At 46.6% G+C, this 23,595-nt stretch overlaps 1 protein-coding gene across 3 annotated transcripts in view; it reads right to left on the minus strand.

Moving 5' to 3' along the window:
* ZNRF3 (zinc and ring finger 3) overlaps positions 1 to 23,595 on the minus strand; it is a 226,862-nt gene that overhangs the window by 51,444 nt on the left and 151,823 nt on the right. For all 3 annotated transcript variants that reach the window (XM_067539389.1, XM_067539388.1, XM_067539390.1), the window contains one exon: positions 10,820 to 10,945. In XM_067539389.1, coding sequence (XP_067395490.1) covers positions 10,820 to 10,945 — 126 coding nt within the window. The remainder of the gene's footprint in view (positions 1 to 10,819; positions 10,946 to 23,595) is intronic.

The following is a 23,595-nucleotide window of genomic DNA, read 5'->3' on the forward strand; positions in this document are numbered from 1 at the left end:
CCGTCTGATGTGTAAAGGGTGCCCGTCTGAGGGTGTAAAGACTGCGTTCTCTGCCACTGGCATGCATTTTTTGAAAGAACACCAGTAGGAAAATATCTTGACTAGTGTGAAAATGAGAGACCACTTTGGGCAGGAAAGCCGGGTACAGGCACAACTGCACCTTATCCTTATGAAAAACTGTATAAGGGGGCTCTGAGGTCAGCACTTGAGTTCAGACACACTCCTTGCCGAGGCAATAACGACAAGGAAGGCTACCTTCCACGAGAGGCATAATAAGGAACACGAAACTACGGGTTCGAATGGTGGGCCCATGAGCTTATTGAGCACCAGGTTAAGATCCGATGCCTGGACTGGACAATATACCGTAGAATAAAGTCTCTCTAAGCCCTTGAGGAAATGGGACACCATAAGGTTGGCAAATATCGAATGGCCCCCTTCTCCCGGGTGGAAAGCGGAAATAGCCGCCAAGTGCACCTTCACCAATGCAGCCGCCAAACCTGACTGCTTTAGATGCATTAGGTAGTCCAATATAAAAGTGGCAGCGGAGCCTGCACTGTTCCAACCATACCAAGAACCTTTTCCATTTAGCTAGATATGCCGCTCTGGTGGATGGTTTTCTATTACCAAGGAGCACCTCCTGTGCTTGCACCGAACATTCTTCCTCCCTCGGGTTCAATCATTCAGCTTCCATGCTGTGAGACGGAGCGACTCTAGGCTGTGGTGATGCAGCTGATCATGATTCCGCATGATCAAGTCTGGAACCGGCGGCAGGATGATTGGGGTGTCCACGGATAGCTGCAGTAGCGTTGAGTACCAGTGTTGTCTAGGCCATGCTGGGGCTAGGAGTATCACCGAGGACCTGTGCCTCCTGATTTTCAGAAGGACCTTTTGAATGAGGGGGAACGGTAGGAATGTATAGTACAGGTGGTGAACCCAGGGAAGGAGGAAAGCATCTGTTATAGAAGCCAGGCTGTGCCACGGTAGTAGCAAAACTGATGCCACTTCCTGTTGGATCATGTTGCAAAGAGGTCCACCTGGTGAAACCCCTACCTCTGGAAAATGTTCCTTACGATATCTGAGCAGAGAGACCACTCATGGGTGTTGAAGGAACGGCTGAGATGGTCCGCCAGCTTGTTTTGGGAGCTGGGCAGGTAGGCCGCCTCCAGATGGATGGAGTGGGCAATGCATAAGTCCCAGAGTTTGATGGCTTCCTGGCACAGGGGAAAGGAGCGTGCTCCCCCATCTGTTCATATAAAACATCGCCGTGGTGATATCCGTCAACACTGACACCTCCTTCCCTGTCAGTTGAGACTGGAATGCGTGGCATGCCAACCTGACCACCCTAACTTCCTGACATTTACGTAGAGCAATAACTCCTCTGAGGACCAAAGACCTTGAGTCCTCAGTTCGTCGAGGTGGGCTCCCCACCTCAATGCCAATGAGTCTGTAACCAGCACCACATGTAGGGAGTCGAGCCACCACTGGTGGGACCCCACCACCTGTGGTGGGAGAGAGACCACTCTGTCCGGACTGTCCCTGTAGGGTCGGTAAACCGACGCCAGCCATAACTGGAGAGGTCTGAGTTGCAGCCTCGCATGCTGGACCACGTACGTGCAGGAGGCCATGTGGCCCAGGAACGTCATGCAACTTCGGGCCGTCCTGACAGGACAGTTGCTGAGGGACCTTATGTTTCCAGACTATGGGCTCCGAGACTCTGGCAGCAGAGCTCTGGCCTGTACTGAGTCCAGGACTGCCCCAATGAATTCTATTCACTGTGTGGGCAGTAGGGTTGATTTGCTCACATTCAGCTGAAGACTCAGGCTGAGGAATGTCATTCTTATTACAGCAATGTGGGCTTCCACCTGCTCCCTGGAGCGGCCTTTGACTAACCAATCATCCAGATATGGGTAAATGTGGACCCCCCTGCCTCCTCAGGAATGCAGCGACTATGGTCATGAACTTAGTAAAAACTCTCAGAGCTGCCAATAGGCCGAACGGGAGGACAGTGAACTGGTACTGATTGCGTCTTATTATGAACCAGAGAAACCTCCTGTGGGAGAGTATTATTGAGATATGGAAGTAAGTGTCTTTTAGGTCTAGGGTGGCATACCAATCCCCTGCATACAGAGAAGGAATGATTGAGGTTAAGGAGATCATGTGGAATTTCAGCTTTTTTATGAACTTGTTGAGTTTCCGCCGATCAAGGATAGGTCTGAGCCCTCCCTTTGCCTTCAGGATTAGGAAATATATGGAGTAGAACCTCTTTCCCCTTAGCTCCTGAGGGACCTCTTCTACTGTCCCAGAGCGAAGCAGTTCTTGCACTTCTCTCACGAGCAACTCCTCTTAGGAGGAGTCCCTGAAGAGGGACTGGCAAGGGGGGCGGGGGGGGAGGGTGGAGTAGAACAAGATTGTAGGGAGTATCCCACATCTACCATGCGCAACACCCATCTGTTCGATGTTAAATGGGCCCAAGCATGGTAGAAATGGGATAATCTGTTGTAGAAAGGAGGGACAGGATCCAGTAATTGTCCTGGAGTGTTGCCCTCGTGCACACCTTCAAAAATGTTCTGTTGGTCCTGGCGGCTGCTTCCCTGAGCCTTTGGCAGAGTTGGGGGGCTGGAGCGTCCTGCGCCTATTATTCCTGCCCCTTCTTCTGGAGAAGTCCTGCCGAGGATATGGTGGATAAAACCTCTGGCTAGACTGAGGCTTAAAGTGTTTCTACTGCGTGGAAGGAGTATGTAGCCCCAGTTACTTTAACGTTGCCCTTGAATCCTTAAGGCTATGGAGCTTGGAGTCTGTTTGCTTCGAGAATAGGAAGGTACTGAATGGTGGACTGAACTCACACCTGCAGCCAGGAACTTCTTCTCATGGCCAGCCCTGAAGCCATAGTTCTTGTCACCAAATCTGCTGCATCTAGTGCACCCTGTAGCAATGTCCTACCCACAGCTTTGCCCTCCTCTTCACCATGGCCCCAAACTCTGTTTTGGATTCGGCAGGGAGGTGGTCCTTAAACTTCATCATCTTATCCCACAAATTGAAGTTGTATCTGCTGAGAATCGCCTGTTGATTGGCGATTCTCAGTTGCAAGTCCCCCGTCGAGTACATCTTCCTACCAAACAAGTCCAGTCTTTTAAGCTCCTTTGCCTTTGGTGTTAAGCCCTGTTGCCCCTGTTTTTCCTTTTTGTTCGCTGCAAACACGACGTGCGAACCAGGCTGAGGGTGAGTAAAAAGGGTACTCATACCTTTTGGAGGGAGCAAAATATTTCCTCTCTATCCTTTTTGCTGTAGGTGGGAGAGGCGCCAGTGTTTGCCACAGAGTTTTTGTTGTGGACTGGACAGTTTTAATTAGAGGCAGTGCTACCCTCGAAGGGCCCTCTGGGGCCAAAATGTCCACCATTGGGTCTAAGGGCTCACAGACCTCTTCCACATGTAGACCCAAGTTTTGGGTCACCCTTCTTAAGAGCTCTTGGTGGGCCCTATGTCCATGGGTAGCACAGTGGCCAATGTCCCCTACCATTTCATCAGGGTATGAGAAAGAAGAGGCTCTGGGACCTGTTTCGGACTCTGGAATGTCCTGGGTTACCAGGTACTCCCTACCCAGAAGCTCTCCACCTGCATTGGGTCCCGCCCTGGTGCCAGGATCTTCCTCCACTTTGGCACCATGTGCTCTGCCAACAGTCCCTGCCAGCATTGCCTCTCTGTGCCCAGCAACTTCAGAGCTGCAGGGCATGACACTGTGTTCTGGGGTGCCCACTGCGTGACTCCCTGAGATGGTTGGGACTGGGACTATTGGGCTTGGTGGTATGCCCACGGGATCCAGAAGGACCATTGCTTAGGCGCCTGCCACTGCATGGGCCAAGGACCAGCGGGGGTACTTGCTCTCTGCACACCCTATTGTATTGTCCCTCCTTGAGGAACCAGAGTCTACCTCTGAGTCTGACTATCTAGACTCTGATTGTGGGAATCATGGTGGTGCCGACGTGGCCACAGCTCATGAGTGGTGCCGTGAAACCAGCGACCAGTACCCAGATGAGCGTGATTGGCGCCGACATGCAGATGGGTGCCGTGGTGACCATGATCTGCAAATGGGAGACTAGTGCTGAGGCATGGGAGATCGGTGCCAAGAAGCCGATTGGCACCGGTGCTGTGAGGAAGGCAAACGGTGCCTGGGCAACTATAATCGATGCCGTGGGGTCAGCGACCGTGTCTAGAGGACAGCAACCTATGCGTCTTCATTGGTGGCTTGTCTCTAGACAGCGCCGTGACCAGCGGTGCTGGAGGCCTTCTGTCCAGTGCCTTCTATCTGGAGACGGGGGACTGCTGTGCCGTCATGGCGATGAGATCCCACGCCATCTCAGACGTATCCAGCATGGAGGGGAGGTCCGGCTCTTCCACCTTGCTCTTCTTTGCTGGAGAAGCCACACTCACCAGGCTCACAGGTGCTCTCTGCAGAGTCGCTGTTGACAGGCCCGGGGACCTTTGCACCAAACACTCCTGCGGGTGCGAAGGACTAGCGTCCTTGCCCATAGGCCGCACCATAGGTGAGCTCTCCCTGTCTGCTCTGTGTTTCTTACGGGGCACCGGAAAATGGGATTGATGCCGAGCCGCTTTTTCTACCGGTGAGTGTCAATGCTGAGGCTCCCTCTGTGCCGAGGTCTTCTTTGGTGCCAGGTCCTTAAAGGACGCCAGGGCACTGCGCACCGACATGCTCAGTGCCGGGTCTTGAGGTTGTGGCCAAAGAGCTGCCTCCATGAGGATCTACTTTATGTGCGCAGTCCTCTCCTTATGGCCCCTTGGGTGAAAGCTCTTACAGATCCTGCAACGATCTGTCTGGTGCAACTCTCCCAAATACTTTAGGCAGGAAACTTGCGGGTCGCCTCTCACCATAGCCTTGTGGCAGGATCCCCAGGGCTTAGAGCCTTGGGCCCAAGGCATGCCCCGGAGACCTGGTGAGGGGGATCCCAGAAACAGGGACACCCTTTAATACTACCTACACTTATCTACTATATAACTACTACTACTACTACAATGTACTAACTCGGCTATCTCTAACTATTTGCAGGAACCACTATGAACAACACGGGGGATGCTTGCAGAAGCAAGAAGACTGAAGCGCCAATGACTGTCACGGGTGGTAAAAAGGAACTGGGGAGGTGGCGGGAATTAGGTCCCTATATACAGCACCATGGAGGCGCCACTCCAGTGGGCACCTGCACCGACCTGACAGGTACCACTGGGGGAAACATTTCCCGACGACTGTGCATACAGTGCGCGCATGCCTGCTTGAAATCAACATGAGCAAGCACTCGAAGAAGAACACATATTATTCCCACAGATTTGCTTTTGAGGATTAGAGAGTGTATGTCCAGATCTGTACATGTGTTCACTGCTCATGAAAATTACTGTTCTGAAAGCCCTGGAGACTAGAATTCTCTATTTATACATAGAACCAGAATAGCCAATGCAGTGGCAATGCAAGCTTCTGTCATGCACCATCTGCTAACATGCCTCATCCCTGATGTGGCGGGGTTAGCAATAAGGGAGGGAAAAAATTAGTTTCCATGTCTATTTAGTGTCTTTTTTTGGACTACCAACAAGAGGGGGCAATTAATGACAATTATGGCGGCAGGTTTATGGTGGGATCACCTTTCTACTGGGAACTGGATTGAGCCCCCCCAAAAAATCATTCCACACAGGCCAAAGAGCTATCAGATGGTAATTGTCTGTCACTAACAACCTTCTCAGAATTCACAATGGTCATTGGTGACTTGCAAGTGAAATGCTGTCTCCCACTCCCAATCCTGGCCACTATCTATTTATGCAAGGATTGCAGCTGTATTATATCTGGGTCTCTTAATTATGGCTTGACCACTACAATTGCTCAAAGATTATTCTTTTGTGTAGTTGATGGCAAAACTCACATGGATCTTTTCATCTTCTTGTGGAATGTTCCACAGATCTCTCTCAAACTACTGTTTCTTTCCTCTGTATCAGCAATTACTTGATGCTTTAATCGTCAGGGGTCTAATTACTTTCTGCATGCAGAAGATATAGAGACAGGTTCTTTTTGGTTTATTCTGAGGATGTGTCCCCCCCTAATTTCATGCTCTTTGGCTGACATCATTTGTTAGGTATTCAAGAATTTTTTAGCATTTAATATCATTGAAAAAACTGAAGTTTGTGTGTTTAGGACCTAACAAAACCATTGGAGAGACAAGGTGTGTGAGGTAATTTCTTTTCTTGGACCAACTTTTGTTGGTGAGAGACGAGCTTTTGAGCCACACAGAGCTCACCCTCAGGTCTGGGCACTGAGCTCCAAATCTTGGCAACGCAGAACCCCCACATGAGTTTGCAACATAACTGTCAGGCTTGTATCTGCCTTTTATACACTTCTAGCCTTTGAATCTATACTGGAAATTGTATTAGAATGTTGTGTAAAATTAAGAGTAAAGAGACTAAATCTACCAGCACTCACTACAAAAGCAGGAGTCCTTTAAATTCTGGTCTATGTGGGATCCAGTGCATTTCAGGTAACAGTGTGCTGGGGAAATGACTGACTCCATAGCCAAAAAACAAAGCCTTTTTAACACTTCCTCCTTTGTCTCTCCAGTGAAAACCAAGATTGGCCAGCAGGGCAGAGAAACAATTACCTTTAGTGGATGCCATCTGCAAGATGTTTGGGGGAAGATGTGATATCAATTGTGAGCAATGGGGTTGGAAAGGATCCACAGATGACTTAACAAAACACAGTGAACAAGTTCCTTTGGCACAGCTGAAATCAAAGGTATCTGAGGCTTGGAAGGCATTTTCAGGCCTCCCAACTTCCTCCCACTCCCTGAGGGATGGGTGCCTTTACTAGAGCTCTCCCCCACACTGAAACAACTAGTCAGGTGAAAGGCCATGATAACAGGTTGGAGCAACACTCCTGAAATTATTTCTGTCACCGGACTATTAAGCACGCTCCATCGCTGCATCTGCCCAATTTCAGCATCAGCCCTTCACTATAAATGAGAAATAAAAATTCAGAACAAATTGTAAAATATGTAATGGGCTATAAATGTTAGAGGAGATGTAGAATGGAGAAGTGACTGACTTCACAAACCACTATCATTCTATAGTTTAATTACATACACAAATGCACAATGAAAGAACATTTAAGTCACTAAGGACTCAAAAGTTAGAAAATGACTGAATTAAGGTTTTCTATGAAAAAAATCTTAATTCAGCCTCCTTGTGTGTATGCATTGTGATATCTTCAGTTACAGGCTACTTTTTTCCCCTCCAGAGAAATCCCACTTCATTCAGTGCACAGTGCAGATGATGCTCCCTCATTATTCAATATTATTTTTAATCCTTATTCGATGTGTGGCTTTAGGCCTTATTTACTGCACACAAGCCAAACCCTAATTGAATACAGAATTATTAAGATCCTCTTTTCTGCAATGCCCATCACCACAGTGTCTTCACAAACAATTAATTTATTTTCACAACACTGCTGTAAGGTAAGGTGATATTATCCCCAATTTATAGATGGGGAATCGAGGCAGAGATATTAAAGCCAAAATTGCCTAAAATGTCTATTAATTTGGGATCCCAATTTAAGATGACTAGAGGGCCAGATTTTTTATTTTATTCTTCTCTTTTTTAGAGCATTTTCATCATACTTTACAAAGTCAAAGCACAGTTGTAGTTATGAGCACTCACTGCTTCCAAAAAATCAGCTCCCAGCTATCTCAAGTTAGACACCCAGAAAATGAGGAATACAATTAGTGGCCAGCTGTGAAACGCCTGGTTTAAATAACTTACTAAGCATCACATAGGAACTTCTGTGACACACACAAGGATAGAATTCAGTTCTCTAGTATGGTACTAAATTGACTCAGCCACAAGATCTTTTCTCTTTCTAAAATACCGTCTCATTCACTACACACTTTTCAATTCTTCTGCAAATGAGGTAGGGGTTCTGTAAACTATAGCCTTATTCAGTACACAATGCAGATTCATTCCCAGAGCAACCTCTATCCTATACACTGGGTGAGAGGGGGTGCTGTGACAAACAGTTTTTAAATCACATGACCATATGCTATTACAATTTATATACACAAGGGGCTGAATTAAAGTTGCACAGGCAACTGTAATATTGCCATTTTTAAAAGTCTGAGTGTTTGACTTTTCAACCTTAAGACAATTTCATTATATGCAACTTCATAATTTTTTTTTTTTTTATTTTTTTTTTTAAATAAAAAATCAAAATTCCATCACGTGGATTGATTCAGATCTCCACATGGGTCATCAGCAGAGTTGGAACATTCTGATCCACATCATAGACTTCTACTACTTGAGCTAATAACAACGGGTAGCAGAAGGCTGTTACCCTCTATGTGGTCCTGAGAGGGATGAATTACACACTTTGCCAGTAATTTTCACTACTATTTGTTAGACAGCAGAGGAATGTTGGGGCTCTGAAATCCTGGTTTTAGTTCCAAGTTCCGGAGAAGAGCGTTCTCTAGAGGTTACAGCCCCTTGGGCTCCCATCCCCCCCAGTCGGTCCCCAACCAAAAACCTACTCTTCAGCCCACTGCATTGGAGTTAGGATGCTTCCCCTTCTTCCTCCATGCTGCCTGGGCACCTGCGAAGGGAGCACTGAGAGCATGAAAAGGTTACTCTCCCTGCTTTTACTCCTGGTGCTTTGCCCCACATAACCTTAGGGCTGCTGGGCAGAACCAATGCAAGGAAAGTCCTGCTCAGCTACTACAATCCTGGACTGGAGCACGCTCAGTGCAGACAGAATGGTCAGAGAACTTTGCTCCCAATCTCTAGCAAACCTCTGAGCATGTGGAAATGGTGATTTTTCAGAAGCGTAGAATACAGGTAAATTTGACTATTTTCACAGGAATGACAAAGGCACCTCTCTGACCATGGGGCACCCTCACACGCCAAATTTCAAGTCCTTGATCCAATGCCTGGAGGCACTAGAGTTTCTCAATGAAATGGCTCAACAACTTTTTTAAATGGGCTAAATATTTTCCCCCTAGCCTTATGCTTGGGAATGCTGAACAGTTTTTGCTGAAGCTTTAAAAAAATGTAGTTTTTCTTCAAACAGCCAGCATGGAAAATTATAACCCAAACGGTTCAAGTCTGGAGGCTGTAAAACAAGGTCCTATAACAGAAAGCATTAAGCTACCTCAATTAGGTGTCACTACCAACTGCATCTGTAATGCATCTCTTCTTTAAACCTTAGTCTCTGAAAAACACTAATCCTAAAACATGAGTGGTCAAGCCGGAGTTGGGCTGGAAGATTAAGAGAGCTGGAGACTGAACCAGGATAGCAGAACTGAGGTCACTGAGTTTGGAGTCTTCTAGTCTCAAGTTACCTTCAGCGTAATGCTAGTGCCCCAGCTGCTGCTCAGAGCCTTGCCCAGTGGCAACATGAAGTTAACAGGACTCTGGTCAGTTGTATGGTTCCTATTCAGAATTCTGTGGGCAGTAGTGAAGCTGTCAAGTCAGTTCTAAAGTACTGCTGCTCCTGGGTTGCCTGAGTCCTGAACTACTGTAGAGGCATGCCCTGGAGTTATCCACGGGAGAGGAGAACTCACAAAAAGGAGACTGTGCAGAGTATGACAGCTCAGACAGACACCCTCACTGCAAGAGAGAGACTGGGAATGGATAGAACAACAAAGACTCACCTGCTCTTCTAATAGTCAGGAGGGTGGAGAAGCAAAGAAATTCCCTACTCTGGTGAAAGTCAGAAAGATATCCTCCCCCCACAATCCAAGTAATCCAGAGGCTCTGGTATTAGCAGGGGAAGGGGGGAAAAGAATTCTCCCACCTTCTAGCTGCCAAAAGAAGGTGGGAAAGGAGCTCATAGCCAAAGACCTGTTAAAGAGACTGAGTCCCTGAGCAGGGCCCAGGGCCACACACCTGCAGAATGAATCCCACTGCCCAGCAGTGGAATGCTGGACTTTTCACCAGGACATTGCCCCTAGCCTTTTCTGGTCCTTCAACCCTCCCTACATTATTATATTAACCCCCAGCTAGTACATAGGTGGTAAATTTTTCATGCATTGTGTCTTTACAACACTCCCAGAAAAAAGCTCAAAATACTTAGTTTAACAAAGAGAATGTTAAGGGGTGACTTGATTACAGTCTGTAAGATTCTACATGGGGAACAAATATTTAATAATAGACTCTTCAATCTAGCAGAGAAAGATATATAACAAGATTCAGTGACTGCAAGGTGAAGCTAGACAAATTCAGACCGGAAATAAGGCACACATTTTTTGACAGCAAGGGTAATTAACCATTGGAGCAATTTGCCAGGGGTTGTAGCGGATTCTCCAAAACTAACAGTTTTTAAAACAAGATGGGATGTTCTAAAAAAGATCCATTTTGGAAATTATTTTGGGAAAGTTCGCTGGCCTGTGTTATATAAGAGGTTAGATTAGGTGATTACAATGGTCCCTTCTAGCCTTAGAATCTATGAATCCCCTGATTCTCCCGTTTTATGCACCCCTTGCATAACTGCAATGAGAGCACCACCAGCAGCACACAATACTTTGCTGAAACTCTTCCTTGAGCTAAATGGCCTACTTTGCCCAAGTTTTTCCTTTCCTCCAGTCATCTTCCAGAGCTGAGATGCCCTTTTCCAAGCTTTGTACAAGTGGTATACCCATTGCAGACCTTAGAAAAGATGAGTTTTGGGAAAAAAACCCATTTCCTCCCGTTTTGCTCATTTGTCACAAGATGGGATTATCCCCCTTCCAGAAACAGAGTTACAAGCACCATTTATCCAAATTATTGGTGGTAGGTTTTCCCTTACCTTGCCCAGGACAGTGAGGCATGGTTTCGGCTCCAACTCAGGCTGTTCCAGTTTCACCACTCCTACCCAACCATATTCATATAAGTCCTCTTCATCATTGCTATTACACAGTCCCAGTGGATGCATCTGAAACAGAACCAGCGAAGAAGCAAAGTTGGTAAAAGCCTTGACCAAAACATTAACATATAAACAAGACGATCATTATGATGGAAACAAAATATTTCACTGGTGGCCTTAAAACAGAGTGTAGGATATTAATCAGTGAAATACACTCTAAAGAGAGAAATATCTGCTTGGTGTTCAGACAGTGGTACATCAAAAGGTGAATGAAGTTCCATAGTTCATTAATGTCCCAGCATTCCAAATAGCTGATATAAGTCCTGTTATAAATAAAGGGACCAGTGTCTTCCTTTAAAGATAGAAGGTAAAGGTGACTACACATCTTTTAAAGGCATCTCTAGAGTTAGGCTCCTGATCTTGAGACTGGAACAGATACAAAATCTAGACTGAAAGGGGGAGGCAACCAATCACTTAGTGATTTAGTACACTAGTGGAAAATCCTCTCCATTTGGATGCAGTGGCCTTTGCATAAGTATATCAGAGAACTTAAGAGTATAGTTTCCAGAGACAACAGAGCACAGCACCAAGTTATTATGATTTAATATTTGCAGTACAGTAATCCCCAGAGACCTGTATCAGAATCAGAAACCCATTGTGTGATGTGCTAGGAGTTCTGATCTGGACTCCTCAGCAGCCTGGGCCAATCACCCAACTGGTTTGGTTCACATTCTACATCTGTAAAACAAGTTAACGCTACTCTTCCTCCTAGGGGTGGTGTGGTGATTGGTGGTGGAATTAATACTTACGAAGCACTTTCAAAGATAGAAATGCTGTTTTAGTGTTAAATTCTTTTATTACAGTCCTTATACTTCTTATCTCAATTGTGATGTGACAGAACTCAGATTTGCCAGTAACAGATGAATTGGAAACCATGGGTGCAAAATAGGTAGGAAGCCAAAAGCAGCAAAACACTCCAAATGAAGACTGAAAAAGTGTCAGACAAAGGAGCAATTACTTTGATCTTAAAATGTTATTCCACTTTAGGGTTTTCCTCAAACAGGGAGCAGCCCAGCACAGTCCTCTCCTGTAAGGGAAATGAATGAATATACTCTGGGGCACTATAACAGCAACCCTTGCATTGACAAACACACAGAAGAATACTCCCAGACAAAAAACCGTAACACTGCAATAGTGCCTAAACGCCACAGCTAGGATTAGGGTTCATTGTACTACATACAGTACTGAGACACTGTCCCTGCCACAAACAGTTTATCATCTAATTTGAAATGAGACCCAGCTAGACATTGTGAACCAGGATAATAAAAATAAAATCATGCAGTTAACATAAGTTATAAAATACACAATTTGACGGTTTCAAATCATCTGAAAGAGGTAGCTCCTGTAATGCAAAGGCAGGTATGAACGCGTATTTTGGTGTGTTGAGGCATAACCCAAAGAGGGCAGAGTTAAGGTTGCATGGCATGTACCTTAACTCCTCCTCAGCACTGCACATAAGCCTGTCTAGATGTATTGTGAGATCTGCAGCCTTTGCACCATGCAGGCAATTTACCACATGGTTCTCCCAGTCATCACACACCCAACTATATGTATTTGGAATAATCAAATCCCCATTACTATTACCTGGCTCTTCTTAACCCGAGGAGGGTTATCCTTAGTGAGAGAGGACACCATGACGTCATCCAGAAGGCTGGTCCCAACTATAGGATTGTTTCCCTCTACTGCAGCTTGATGTTCTCCTTCCCCAAGAGTTTCATCCTCCTCAACCGCACAGAGACTGTCAAACTGGGCATGGGACCATTCTACTGTGTCCCTGAAAGTCTCAGCTATGTACTTCACATATGTTAAGGGCTGTTCTAAAGAAGATGGTGATCAATTATTTTCCATGTCTAACAGGCTAGGACAAGAAGTAATGGGCTTAATCTGCCGCAAGAGAGATTTAGAAAGTGTTTCCTAATATCTTCTAAATAAACCATAAGGATAGTTAAGCTCTGGAATAGGCTTCCAAGTGAGGCTGTGGAATCCCATCACTGAAAGCTTTTAAAGAACGGGTTGGGCAAACATCTATCAGGGATGGTCTGGGATTATCTGGTCCTGCCTGAGTGCAGAGGGCTGGACTTAATGACATCTCAAGGTCCCTTCCAGTGCAATGATTCTATGCAACTTCAACTATAGGAGTAATTACTAGCCGTTTTGTGTACTAGACACATGAGAAGGATTTGGCACACATTTTCCCAATGGGTCACACAACTATTAGCTAGGCAGAAGAATATTGGAGATGAGAAATCCTAGATTCTGTCTCTGGTTCTGAGAGGGGAGTGTGGTTCAGTGGCTAGATAGCCAAAAAAGATGGTTAACTACCTTCTGTAACTGTTGTTCTTCAAGATGTTGCTCATGTCCATTCCAAGCAGGAGTGTGCACCGCATGCACAATTGCCAGAAAGTTTTTCTCCTAGTGGTATCCATAGGGTCGGCTGTGGAGCCCCCTGGAGTTGTGCCTTCAGGACGCCCTATATAGGGCCCTGCTGTCCCCGCCTCTTCTGTTCCTTCTTGCTGGCTGACTCCAACAGAGGGGTAGGTGGGTGGGTCCTGGAATGGACATGAGCAACACACCTCGAAGAACAACAGTTAAAGAAGAAAGAAGACTTACCAACCTTCTATGAATGCTTGCTCCTGTCTATTTTAAGTAGGTGACTCTCAAGCAAGTCCTGTAGGAGGAGGGGTTAGAGTTCAATGCACGGTGGATTGTAGCACCGCTCTACCAAGAGCCACCTAGTCTCTGGCTTGCTAAGTAATGGCGTAGTGTGCTGAGAAGGTGTGGATGGACCACTACGTTGTGACCCTACAGATGTCCTGGATCGGGACCTGAGCTAGATATGCTGCTGAAGATGCCTGTGCCCTTTTAGAGGGAGCTGTCAGTACTGGGACTGGCATCTTCACCAAATCATAATAGGCCCTGATGCACAACGTGATCCATGAAGAGATTCTTTGAGTTGAAACTGGAAGGCACTTCATCCTGTCTGCCAGCACTATGAAGAGTTGAGTCATTTTCTAAGATGGTTTAGTTCTTCTGATATAGAAGGCCAAAACCCATCTAACATCCAGTGAATGAAGACACTGCTCTTGTCTGCTGGCATGTGGTTTGGGTAGAAGACTGGGAGAAACACGTCCTGGTTCGAACGAAACTGCAACACTACCTTTGGAAGGAAGGTTGGATGTGGACGTAGGCGAACCTTGTCTTTGAAGAAGGTAGTGTAAGGAGGCTCATATGTGAGGGCCTTAAGCTCTGAAACTCTTCTAGCCAAAAAGTGATGGCCATCAAAAAGGTTACCTTCCATGGTAAGTAGAGGCGCGAATATGTTGCTAACGGCTCAAACAGTGGTCTCATCATTGTTGATAGCACTAGATTAAGATCCCACTGGGGAATCAGCTGATGCATCTGAGAGTATAACCTGTCAAGACCCTTGGGGAAGCGCCCCATCATGCAAATGGCAAACACTATGCAGCCTACCACCCAAGGATGAAAAACCGAGATTGCCTTATTGCTGATGAAAGGCCTTAATCGAGGATACCGAAAGCCCCTGATGCTTGAGATGTAACAGGTAGTCTAAGATAAGAGGTATGGTTTGCAGAGCAAGAGTAGACAGATGTTCCAGTGACTGTCACAGATGGTAAGAACAAACTGAGGAGGTGGGGGGCTGGCAAGGCCCTGTATAAGGTACCATGAAGGCGCAACTCCAGGGGGCTTCACAGCCAACCCTACAGATACCACTAGGTGAAAAACCTTCTGGCGACTGTGCACATAGTGCACACACCTACTTGGAATTAACATGAGTGAGCACTCAAAGAAGAACAGGAACACTCAAATGCGACACGGCTGACTGGATAAATTTTAAGTCTACCGTGTTAGAGACTTGGGCTCTATTCCTCACTGTGGCTACAATGATCTTGTGTAATTTCTCTGCTAGTTTGGTTTTTTTTAAATGGGGGCTGTAGGTCATCCTTGACTCCCATCTAGGGTTGGGGCTCAAGGTCTTAGTCAATAATAAGAGTATTGATGGGGTGGAAATATAAATGGTAGCTCTGGCACATTTCCCCTGGCCTATACGGGTATTCACTGCAGTAGTTTCTCTTCCCTCACCCTCCAATACAGCATCGCTTCTAAATGTTTGTCTTTGCCTTTATTTTTCTAAAAACACACTAACATATCTATGTATAACTGAGATTATAGTAATTGGTAGATGAAGAATGTGTGTAGTAGAACACAGAGTATCAGATTTCTTGTGAAAGGGATCCACAGAAAGGTGACATATTTGTACAACGAAACCTCTACAATGACCTTAACCCAGCCCTTCACTCATTAAAACAACCTCTAGTCTGCAGCACCCACTGCTATATCAATTGTAGGGCCACCATACCGCTCTGCCAAAGCAGCTCAGTTATGACCTGGCATTCCAAGACTGCAACATTCAATGACATGCTTTGTGTTTAATTTGCCAAGTTCACAGATTCTGTTTGCAGTGTTTCATAATCAAGCAGCTTTGCTTGTTTCCACAAGTCTGAAGGTCATTTCCTGCCAGTGTAATTGCATGTGCGTCCTATTCATCATTTACTACTCCCCCAGTTTTCAGGATCATTTGCAAACTATCAGTAGTAATTCTATGTTTTCTTCCAGGTCATTAATAAAAGTGTTAAATAGCATCTGGTCCTCGTAGGATCCAACTAGAAACACACCAGTTCAATGATGATTCCCCATTTACAATTACATTTCGAGACCTGTCAGTCAGTTTTTAATCCATTTAGCGTTTGCCACGTTAATTTTATATCATTCTAGCTTTTAAATCAAAATGTTTGTGGTATCAAAACAAATGCCTTATAGAAGCCTTAGTATATTACAACACACTTACTTTTACTGGCCAAATCTGTAACCCCAAAGAAAGTCAAAGTTAATTTGACAGGATCTATTATCAAATTCATGTGGATGGCATTATATTATCTTTCTTTATGAATCCAGTGCAGGATCAACCATTCCATTATTTTGCCTGGGACTGAGGTCAGGCTGACAGGCCCAAAATTATATCTGGGTTGTCCTGTTTACCCGTTAAAATACTGGCTGACCATTAGCTTTCTTCCAGTCTTCTGCAACCTCCCCAGTGTTCTAAGTCTTCTAAGACTTTATTGAAAAGTCAACATTAATGGTTTAGAGAACTCCTCGGCCAGCTCATTTGAAATTCTTGGATGGAACTAATCTGGACCTGATGATTTAGAAGGGTTTAACTTTAGTAGCTGCTAGCTAACATTCTCCCTCCCAAGTTACTATTGGAAGTGTTTCATCATCATCATATGCTATAACTGCATCTTTTTTCCCCCAGCTACAGAACAGAAATATTTTGAATGCTTCTACTTTTTTTTGCATTATTATTGAAAATTCTACAATTTCTACCTAGTAATACCATTGTTAGGATTCCTTATGCTCCCAAAATACTTAAACTGTGCTGGCCATAGATCTCTCCTTATATCCTTTTACTTTCCACATACATTTTCTAAGATTCCGAGCTTCTGATTTATATTCATTGTCTATATTCCCTTTCTTCCACTTGTTACATATAATTTTTTTAAGCTGCCTTCTCTTCCCTTCTAAGCCATGTTGGCTTTTTAACCCGTGTGGCTTTCCAGGTATCTAGTAAACATATTCTTAAAAAGCTCCCAATTAACATTCACATATTTCTATTTAAGTTATTTCTCCCAACTGACTGGGGTTCAGTTGTTTTCAGCTTTACAAAACTGGCACTCTCCCCCCCCCAATCTTGTGTTTATCTGAGAGAACACTGATCCGTAAGAATTCAAGATCATCTTCTTGTGAGTTGTCACTAACTTGGAAACAGGTAATATCTAATACCGATCTTTAAAAAGACCCTTCAGCTACTGACAATAGGCCTGAAGAAATGTATCTTAATTCTGGACTCAGTGAATTCTCTGAGGGAGAGCGATGGCAACAGGGGGAGGTCCCTGAGGACTGGAAAAAAGCAAACATAGTGCCCATCTTCAAAAAAGGGAGGAAAGAGGATCCAGGGAACTACAGACCAGTCAGCCTCACCTCAATCCCTGGAAAAATCATGGAGCAGGTCCTTAAGGAATCCATTTTAAGGCACTTGGAGGAGAGTAAGGTGATCAGGAACAGTCAACACAGATTCACTAAGGGAAAGTCATGCCTGACCAGCCTGATTGCTTTCTATGATGAGGTGACTGGCTCTGTGGATGTAGGGAAGGCGGTGGATGTGATATACCTTGACTTTAGCAAAGCTTTTGATACTGTCTCACACAGTATTCTTATCAGCAAGTTAAAGAAGTGTGGGTTGGATGAATGGACTATAAAATGGATAAAGAACTGGCTAGAGCATAGGGCTCAACGAGTAGTGATCAATGGCTCCATGTCTAGCTGGCAACCGGTCACAAGTGGAGTTCCCCAGGGGTCGGTCCTGGGGCCGGTTTTGTTCAACATCTTTATTAATGATCTGGAGGATGGGGTAGATTGCACCCTCAGCAAGTTTGCGGACGACACTAAGCTGGGGGGAGTGGTAGATACCCTGGAGGGTAGGGATAGGATTCAGAGTGACCTAAACAAACTGGAGGATTGGGCCAAAAGAAATCTAATGAGGTTCAACAAGGACAAGTGCAGAGTCCTCCACTTAGGAAGGAAGAATCCCATGCACAGCTACAGACTGGGGACCGACGAGCTGGGCAGCAGCTCTGCAGAAAAGGACCTGGGGGTAACGGTGGATAAAAAGCTGGATATGAGTCAGCAGTGTGCCCTGGTTGTCAAGAAGGCTAATGGCATATTGGGCTGCATTAGGAGGGGCATTGCCAGCAGGTCACGGGAAGTGATTATTCCCCTCTATTCGGCATTGGTGAGGCCGCATTTAGAATATTGTGTCCAGTTTTGGGCCCCCCCACTACAAAAAAGATGTGGACAAGTTAGAGAGAGTCCAGCGGAGGGCAACAAAAATGATTAGGGGGCTGGAGCACAGGACTTATGAGGAGAGGCTGAGGGAACTGGGCTTGTTTAGTCTGCAAAAGAGAAGAGTGAGGGGGGATTTGATAGCGGCCTTTAACTACCTGAAAGGGGGTTCCAGGGAGGATGGGGCTAGGCTGTTCTCCGTGGTGGCAGATGACAGAACAAGGAGCAACGGTCTCAAGTTGCAGGGCGGGAGGTCTAGGCTGGACATTAGGAAAAAGTTTTTCACTAAGAGGGTGGTGAAGCACTGGAATGGGTTACCTAGGGAGGTGATGGAATCTCCATCCTTAGAGGTTTTTAAGCTGAGGCTTGACAAAGCCCTGGTTGGGATGATATAGTTGAGGTTAGTCCTGCTTTGAGCAGGGGGTTGGACTAGATGACCTCCTGAGGTCCCTTCCAACTCTAATATTCTATGATTCTATGTTTGGGGGCTTGAAGGGTCCAAGAAAGTAAATTAAAGCAAAATAAAGTAGTTCTCCTTTATCTGTCCCATTCATATTCCATAATCTTGACAGGGGGATGTTAACAGATGTAAAGACCTTCTGGGAAGATGATAATTAATACACAATATACAGTAGCCTGATTTTCAGAGGGGCAGAACACTTAAAACACTAACAAAAGTCCATGGGAACTACAGGTTCTCAGAACATCAAATATCAATAAAAGCAGGCTAAAGGATCTGAGGCACCACATTCTGGAGGACTCTCCTACCATACACGACATCCCAATAGAACAGAATGACTACTTTGTGGTGTCTCCAACATGTGGATGATCAAATGACCTCCTTGCACATTTTTTTGTACAAAGTATCTGATTCTCTGTCCACAACATCAAAACTCCTTGGTGGAATTAGCTCAAGTGGTTCATCTGGCCTTGAATATGTAGTAACCCTGGCCCCGGCCCCAGCAGCTGCTGCAGCTGTGATGCAGAAGCACAGAATGCTGTCCTGGGGACAGAGATGCAGCTCAAGCTGATGAGGGGGCTTGTAATCTGCCCAAAGGGGCCAGTTGGAAGATGATTAGAGAAGAAGGGAAAAGAGATTCTCCTTGGGTGAAAATAGGATTGGCCAGAGAAAGCTGGGCTGTGAAGGGCTGTGTGCAAGGAGCCTGGTGGCAAGGGGCACAGGGCATATGACTGGCGAGATGGGCCACCGAGACATGGACAGAAGGAATACAGTTTGGACACCTGGGGAACAGGTGTGGCCCTCCAGGTTAAGAGCTGTTGTTCATGGGTAGACCTGTTGAAAAGAGGTGTGGTCATTGCAGTGTTGAAGCAAAGGAGTGTTTCAAGCCAGACAGAGCCAAAGGAAGGACAGCAGGGGTGAAGCTGCACTTTGGAGCCAGGGAGAGGAGGAAGTGATTCCCTCTTGAGATAACAGCATGTTGTTGAAACACTTCTTCTGTTGTGATAATAATTTACAGTTTATTATTTTCCTAAGCAAGTATCTGATGTTACTTTATAGTATTTATATTATATTACTGTGCCTGCCAAATTTCTGCATTTTTCCTTTATAAAAAGTTTAAAATGTAAGATTACAGTAATTTTCATGGTGTTTGTTTGCCTCTGCCTCTCTCCATAGTAGGCACAGTCTAGACAAGGCCTGAATCACTGCACAGTCTTCCACTATGCATGTGTTGAACCATCTTGCTATGGAGGCCTTGGAGACATGCTTGCTTAACTGCTGTCTGGTAAAGCATTACGAGGCAATTAACTTTTCGGTAGTGTTCAGTCCTCTCCTCACCTGCCAGGTATGCCATTCCATCACTAAGGATGCTTCACATTCTAAAGTAGGAAAGACTAATTATTTCTGATGAGTTAGGTGATCTTTGGCATGAAAGTGAGGGGGGCGGGATCTGTCTTCAGAACTACTTTATCCTAATGAAAAATAGTCTTATGGCTCTATTAACAGTGCTCCTATTGACTATACTCTCTAAGCTGGCATTACAGCCAGACCCCTTTAAAGAAAGAAAGTGAAGAGACTGAGCACAGAGTTTCAAAAGGTCTGTTTTGTAAGGGTGTGGGGCCCCAGAGCTGTAACTAGGCATTTTAGTGCCTGGGCGAGAAAAAACAAGGTTACTTACCAGTAACTGCTGTTCTTTGAGATGTGTTGCTTATGTTCATTCCATTATAGGTGTGTGCACGCCTCCATACGCTGTTACCCAAACTTTTTTCTTCTTAGCAGATCCCCGAGGGCTGGCTCCGGCACCCCCTGGAGCCCCACGCATATGCCGCAGTATATGAAGCGCTGCCAGCCCTATGCCCCCTCAGTCCCTTCTTTCCACCAACTCCAGCAGCAGGGACGGTGGGTGGGTTGTGGAATGGACATAAGCAACACATCTCGAAGAACAGCAGTTACTGGTAAGTAACTTTGTTTTCTTCTTTGAGTGCTTACTCATGTCCATTCCATTACAGGTGACTAACAAACAATATCCTGGAGGTGGGCCGGAGTTAAGCTGCCTGCAGCACCGCTCTGCCAAAGACCGCATCTTCCCACGCCTGCTGGACAATGGTGTAGTGGGACGTGAATATATGTACTGATGACCTGGTGGCTGCTCTGCAGATGTCCTGCGCTGCCACTCTCGCTAGGAAGGCTGTAGACAAGGCTTGAGCTCTGGTTGAGTGTGCTGTGATGGTTCCCGGAAGCGACACCTTCGCCTACTCATAGCAGAACTTGATGTGGGAGGTTATCCACAAGGAGATGCGCTGGGTGGAGACAGGTGAGCCTTTCATCCTGTCGGCCATCACGACAAAGAGCTGCGTCGATCTCCAGAACAGTCTCGTGCACTTGATGTAGAAGTTAGGGCCTGTGTTATGTCTAGCGAGTGCCACCTTCTCTCCTCCTCTGAACTATGTGGTTTGGGGAAAAACAGGGCAGGAAAATCTCTTGGTAATAATGAAATTGGGAAACCACCTTGGGTAGGAAAGCTGGGTACAACCTCAACTGAACCATATCATTATAGAACACAGCCTCCACGCCACAAAGTATAGAGAGCCCGGTCTGGGCAAAGCAGGCAACCATGATCCTGGGACTTGAGATCGCACTGTCTCAGAGGCTCCAGAGGTGGGGCAATCGAGAGGTCTAGCAGCATGCTGCACCCATGCTGGCGCAGCAAGGCCAGAGCGATCAAGATGGCATCCACTTTATCCCTCTTGATGTTTAGCAGGACTCTGTGCAGGAGGGGAATGGGCGGGAATGCAAACATGAAGCTCCCTGACCACTGCAGGAGGAAGGCATCGGCGATCGACCTGGCCTCTCGACCATGGAGAGAGCAGGACTGTGGACACTTCTCGTTCCACGCTGATGCAAACAGGTCCACCTGGGGCAAGCCCCACCTCCGGAAGATCATAGACACCCTTTCTGGGTGCAGTGACCAATCGTGGTGGGGTAAGAATGACCTGTCGAGATGGTCCACCTCGTCGTTCCTCACCCCCAGGAGATGAGAGGGCATCATTTAAAAATCTTGCCTCAAAGTCCCACGAACAGATAGCTTCCCTGTGTAAGGCTGACGAATGGGCTCCCCCCTGCCTGTCGATGTAGGACATGGCTGCTGTATTGTCTGTCAGCACCTGTACCGCCTTGCCCACAATGAAGCGGAGCAACACTCTGCAAGCCCTGTGAATGGCTCACAATTCTTTCACATTGATGTGCAGGCGCCTCTCTTCCCTCGACCAGACCCCTCATGTGCAGAGGACGGCGCTGATATGGCACCTCACCCTACGTCCGAGGTATCCAATATCAAGGTAACCAAGGGAGCTAGCTCCTCGAATGGAACACCCCCTAACACTACCAGAGGGGTCCTCCACCAGTCTAGGGAGGGTAGGACTTGGGGCGAAGGGAGGGGAGAGACGGACTGACCATCCGGTCCAGAAGTTGCCTGCTCGGACTGTACACCAAGGCCAGCCATGATTGAAGCGGCCTGAGCTTCAGGCAAGCCAGCCTCACCATAGGTGCAGGCCGCCATGTGTCCTAACCACTGTAGGCAATGTTTGGCTGTTATCGTAGGGTATTGGTGCAGGTGCGCCATAAAGGGAGACATTGCCTCAAAGCGCAGATGGGGCAAAGGCCTGGCCAGGGAAGCGATCAGGATTGCGCTGATGAATTCTATGCTCTGCACAGGAGTTAACATGGACTTTTGCTTGTTTACCAGCAGGCCCAGCCAGCATGGTGCATGTCAGGCTCACACAGCTCTGAACTTGGGACCTGGACCTGCCTCTGATTATCCAATCATCCAGGTAGGGGAAAATTTGCCTCTCCCCTCCTCGCCTCAGGTGCACAGCCACCATTGCCAAGCATTTGGTAAACACCCTTGGGGCCAAAGATAGGCCAAAGGGTAAAGTTGTAAACTGGTAGTGCAAGGCGGCCACTATGGAGCGAAGAAAGCGCCCGTGGCTGGGGAGAATAGAGATACAAAAATATGTGTCCTTGAGATCGAAGGCGGCATACCAGTCTCCTGGATCCAGGGATGGGATTATGGAAGCTAGGAGACCATGCAAAACTTGAGTCTCTTGAGGTATTTGTTGAGACAACGCAGGTCTAATATGGGCCTTAGACACCCTTTTCCTTTGGGAATGAGGAAGTACCTCGAGTAGAACCCTCTTCACGCCATGCCTTGAGGGACCTTCTCCACTGCTCCCAGGATGAGAAGGGTTCTCACCTCTTGAATGAGGAGCTGACCTTGAAAGGGGTTCCTGAAGAGGGACAGAGGGGAAGGGTTTTTGGGAGGGGAAGAAACAAACTGGAGGACATAGCCCGCCAAAACTATGCTAAGGACCCAGCCGTCCGAAGTCATTTTGACCCATTCAGACCAGAAGGGAGCTAAGCGATTTAAAAAGGGTGGGAAGGATCCAGGATATAGGCTGGGGTGCCGCTTTCAGGCGCACCATCGAAAAGGCCCTTGATTGCCCGACCGCCTAGATGACCCTTGCTGAGGGGCTGAGGAGGAACTCTGACAGATGACATCTCCTAGACTCCCTATTTCTGTCTGGTTGCCCATAGGTTGTGAACGGCTATGGCTGATATCTCTGCTGCTGCTGTCCCTGGGGACATGCCTGATGCCTAGAGGTCTGCAGCATGTAAAGGCCCATGGAGCAGAGCATGGCCCTCGAGTTTTTCATGCAATTTCGCATCCATCTGATCCAAGCACAAGGCTGACATGTCAAAGGGAAGGTCCTGGATGCACTATTGGACCTCTTGGGACAGGCCAGAGGATTGAAGCCACGAACATCTAAGCATACAGATGGCGGGGGCTATGGCTCTGCCCACCTAATCAGCAGCATCTGAGGGTGCCTGGAGCACTGCTCTAGCCACGATGGTAACCCTCTTCCACAATGATATAAAAATCCAGTGCCTGGTGCCGGACCAGAGCCTCAGTGACACGCCTCAGTGAGTCCCGAAGAGTTCAAATTATACCTGCCCAGGAGAGCCTGCTGGTGGGCAATCCTAAACTGTAGGCCTGCCTTTGAATAAATTTTTCTCTGAAACAAGTCTGGCTTTTAATTGTCCTTGTTTTTCGGTGTAGAGCCTGGGTGCCCCTGTCTATCCCTATGGTTGGCAGCATCCACCACCAGGGACCCAGGGGAGGGTGAACAAGTATTCAAACCCCTTGGCTAAGACGCAATACTTTTTCTTGTCCCCTTTAGATACCGGGGCTACGGAGGAGGGGGTTTGCCACAAGGCCTTCACT

Source organism: Emydura macquarii, unplaced genomic scaffold (genome assembly GCF_026122565.2).
Source record: "Emydura macquarii macquarii isolate MOO-44397 ecotype Brisbane River unplaced genomic scaffold, CSIRO-AGI_Emac_v2 contig_554, whole genome shotgun sequence".
Taxonomy (NCBI): Eukaryota; Metazoa; Chordata; order Testudines; family Chelidae; genus Emydura; species Emydura macquarii.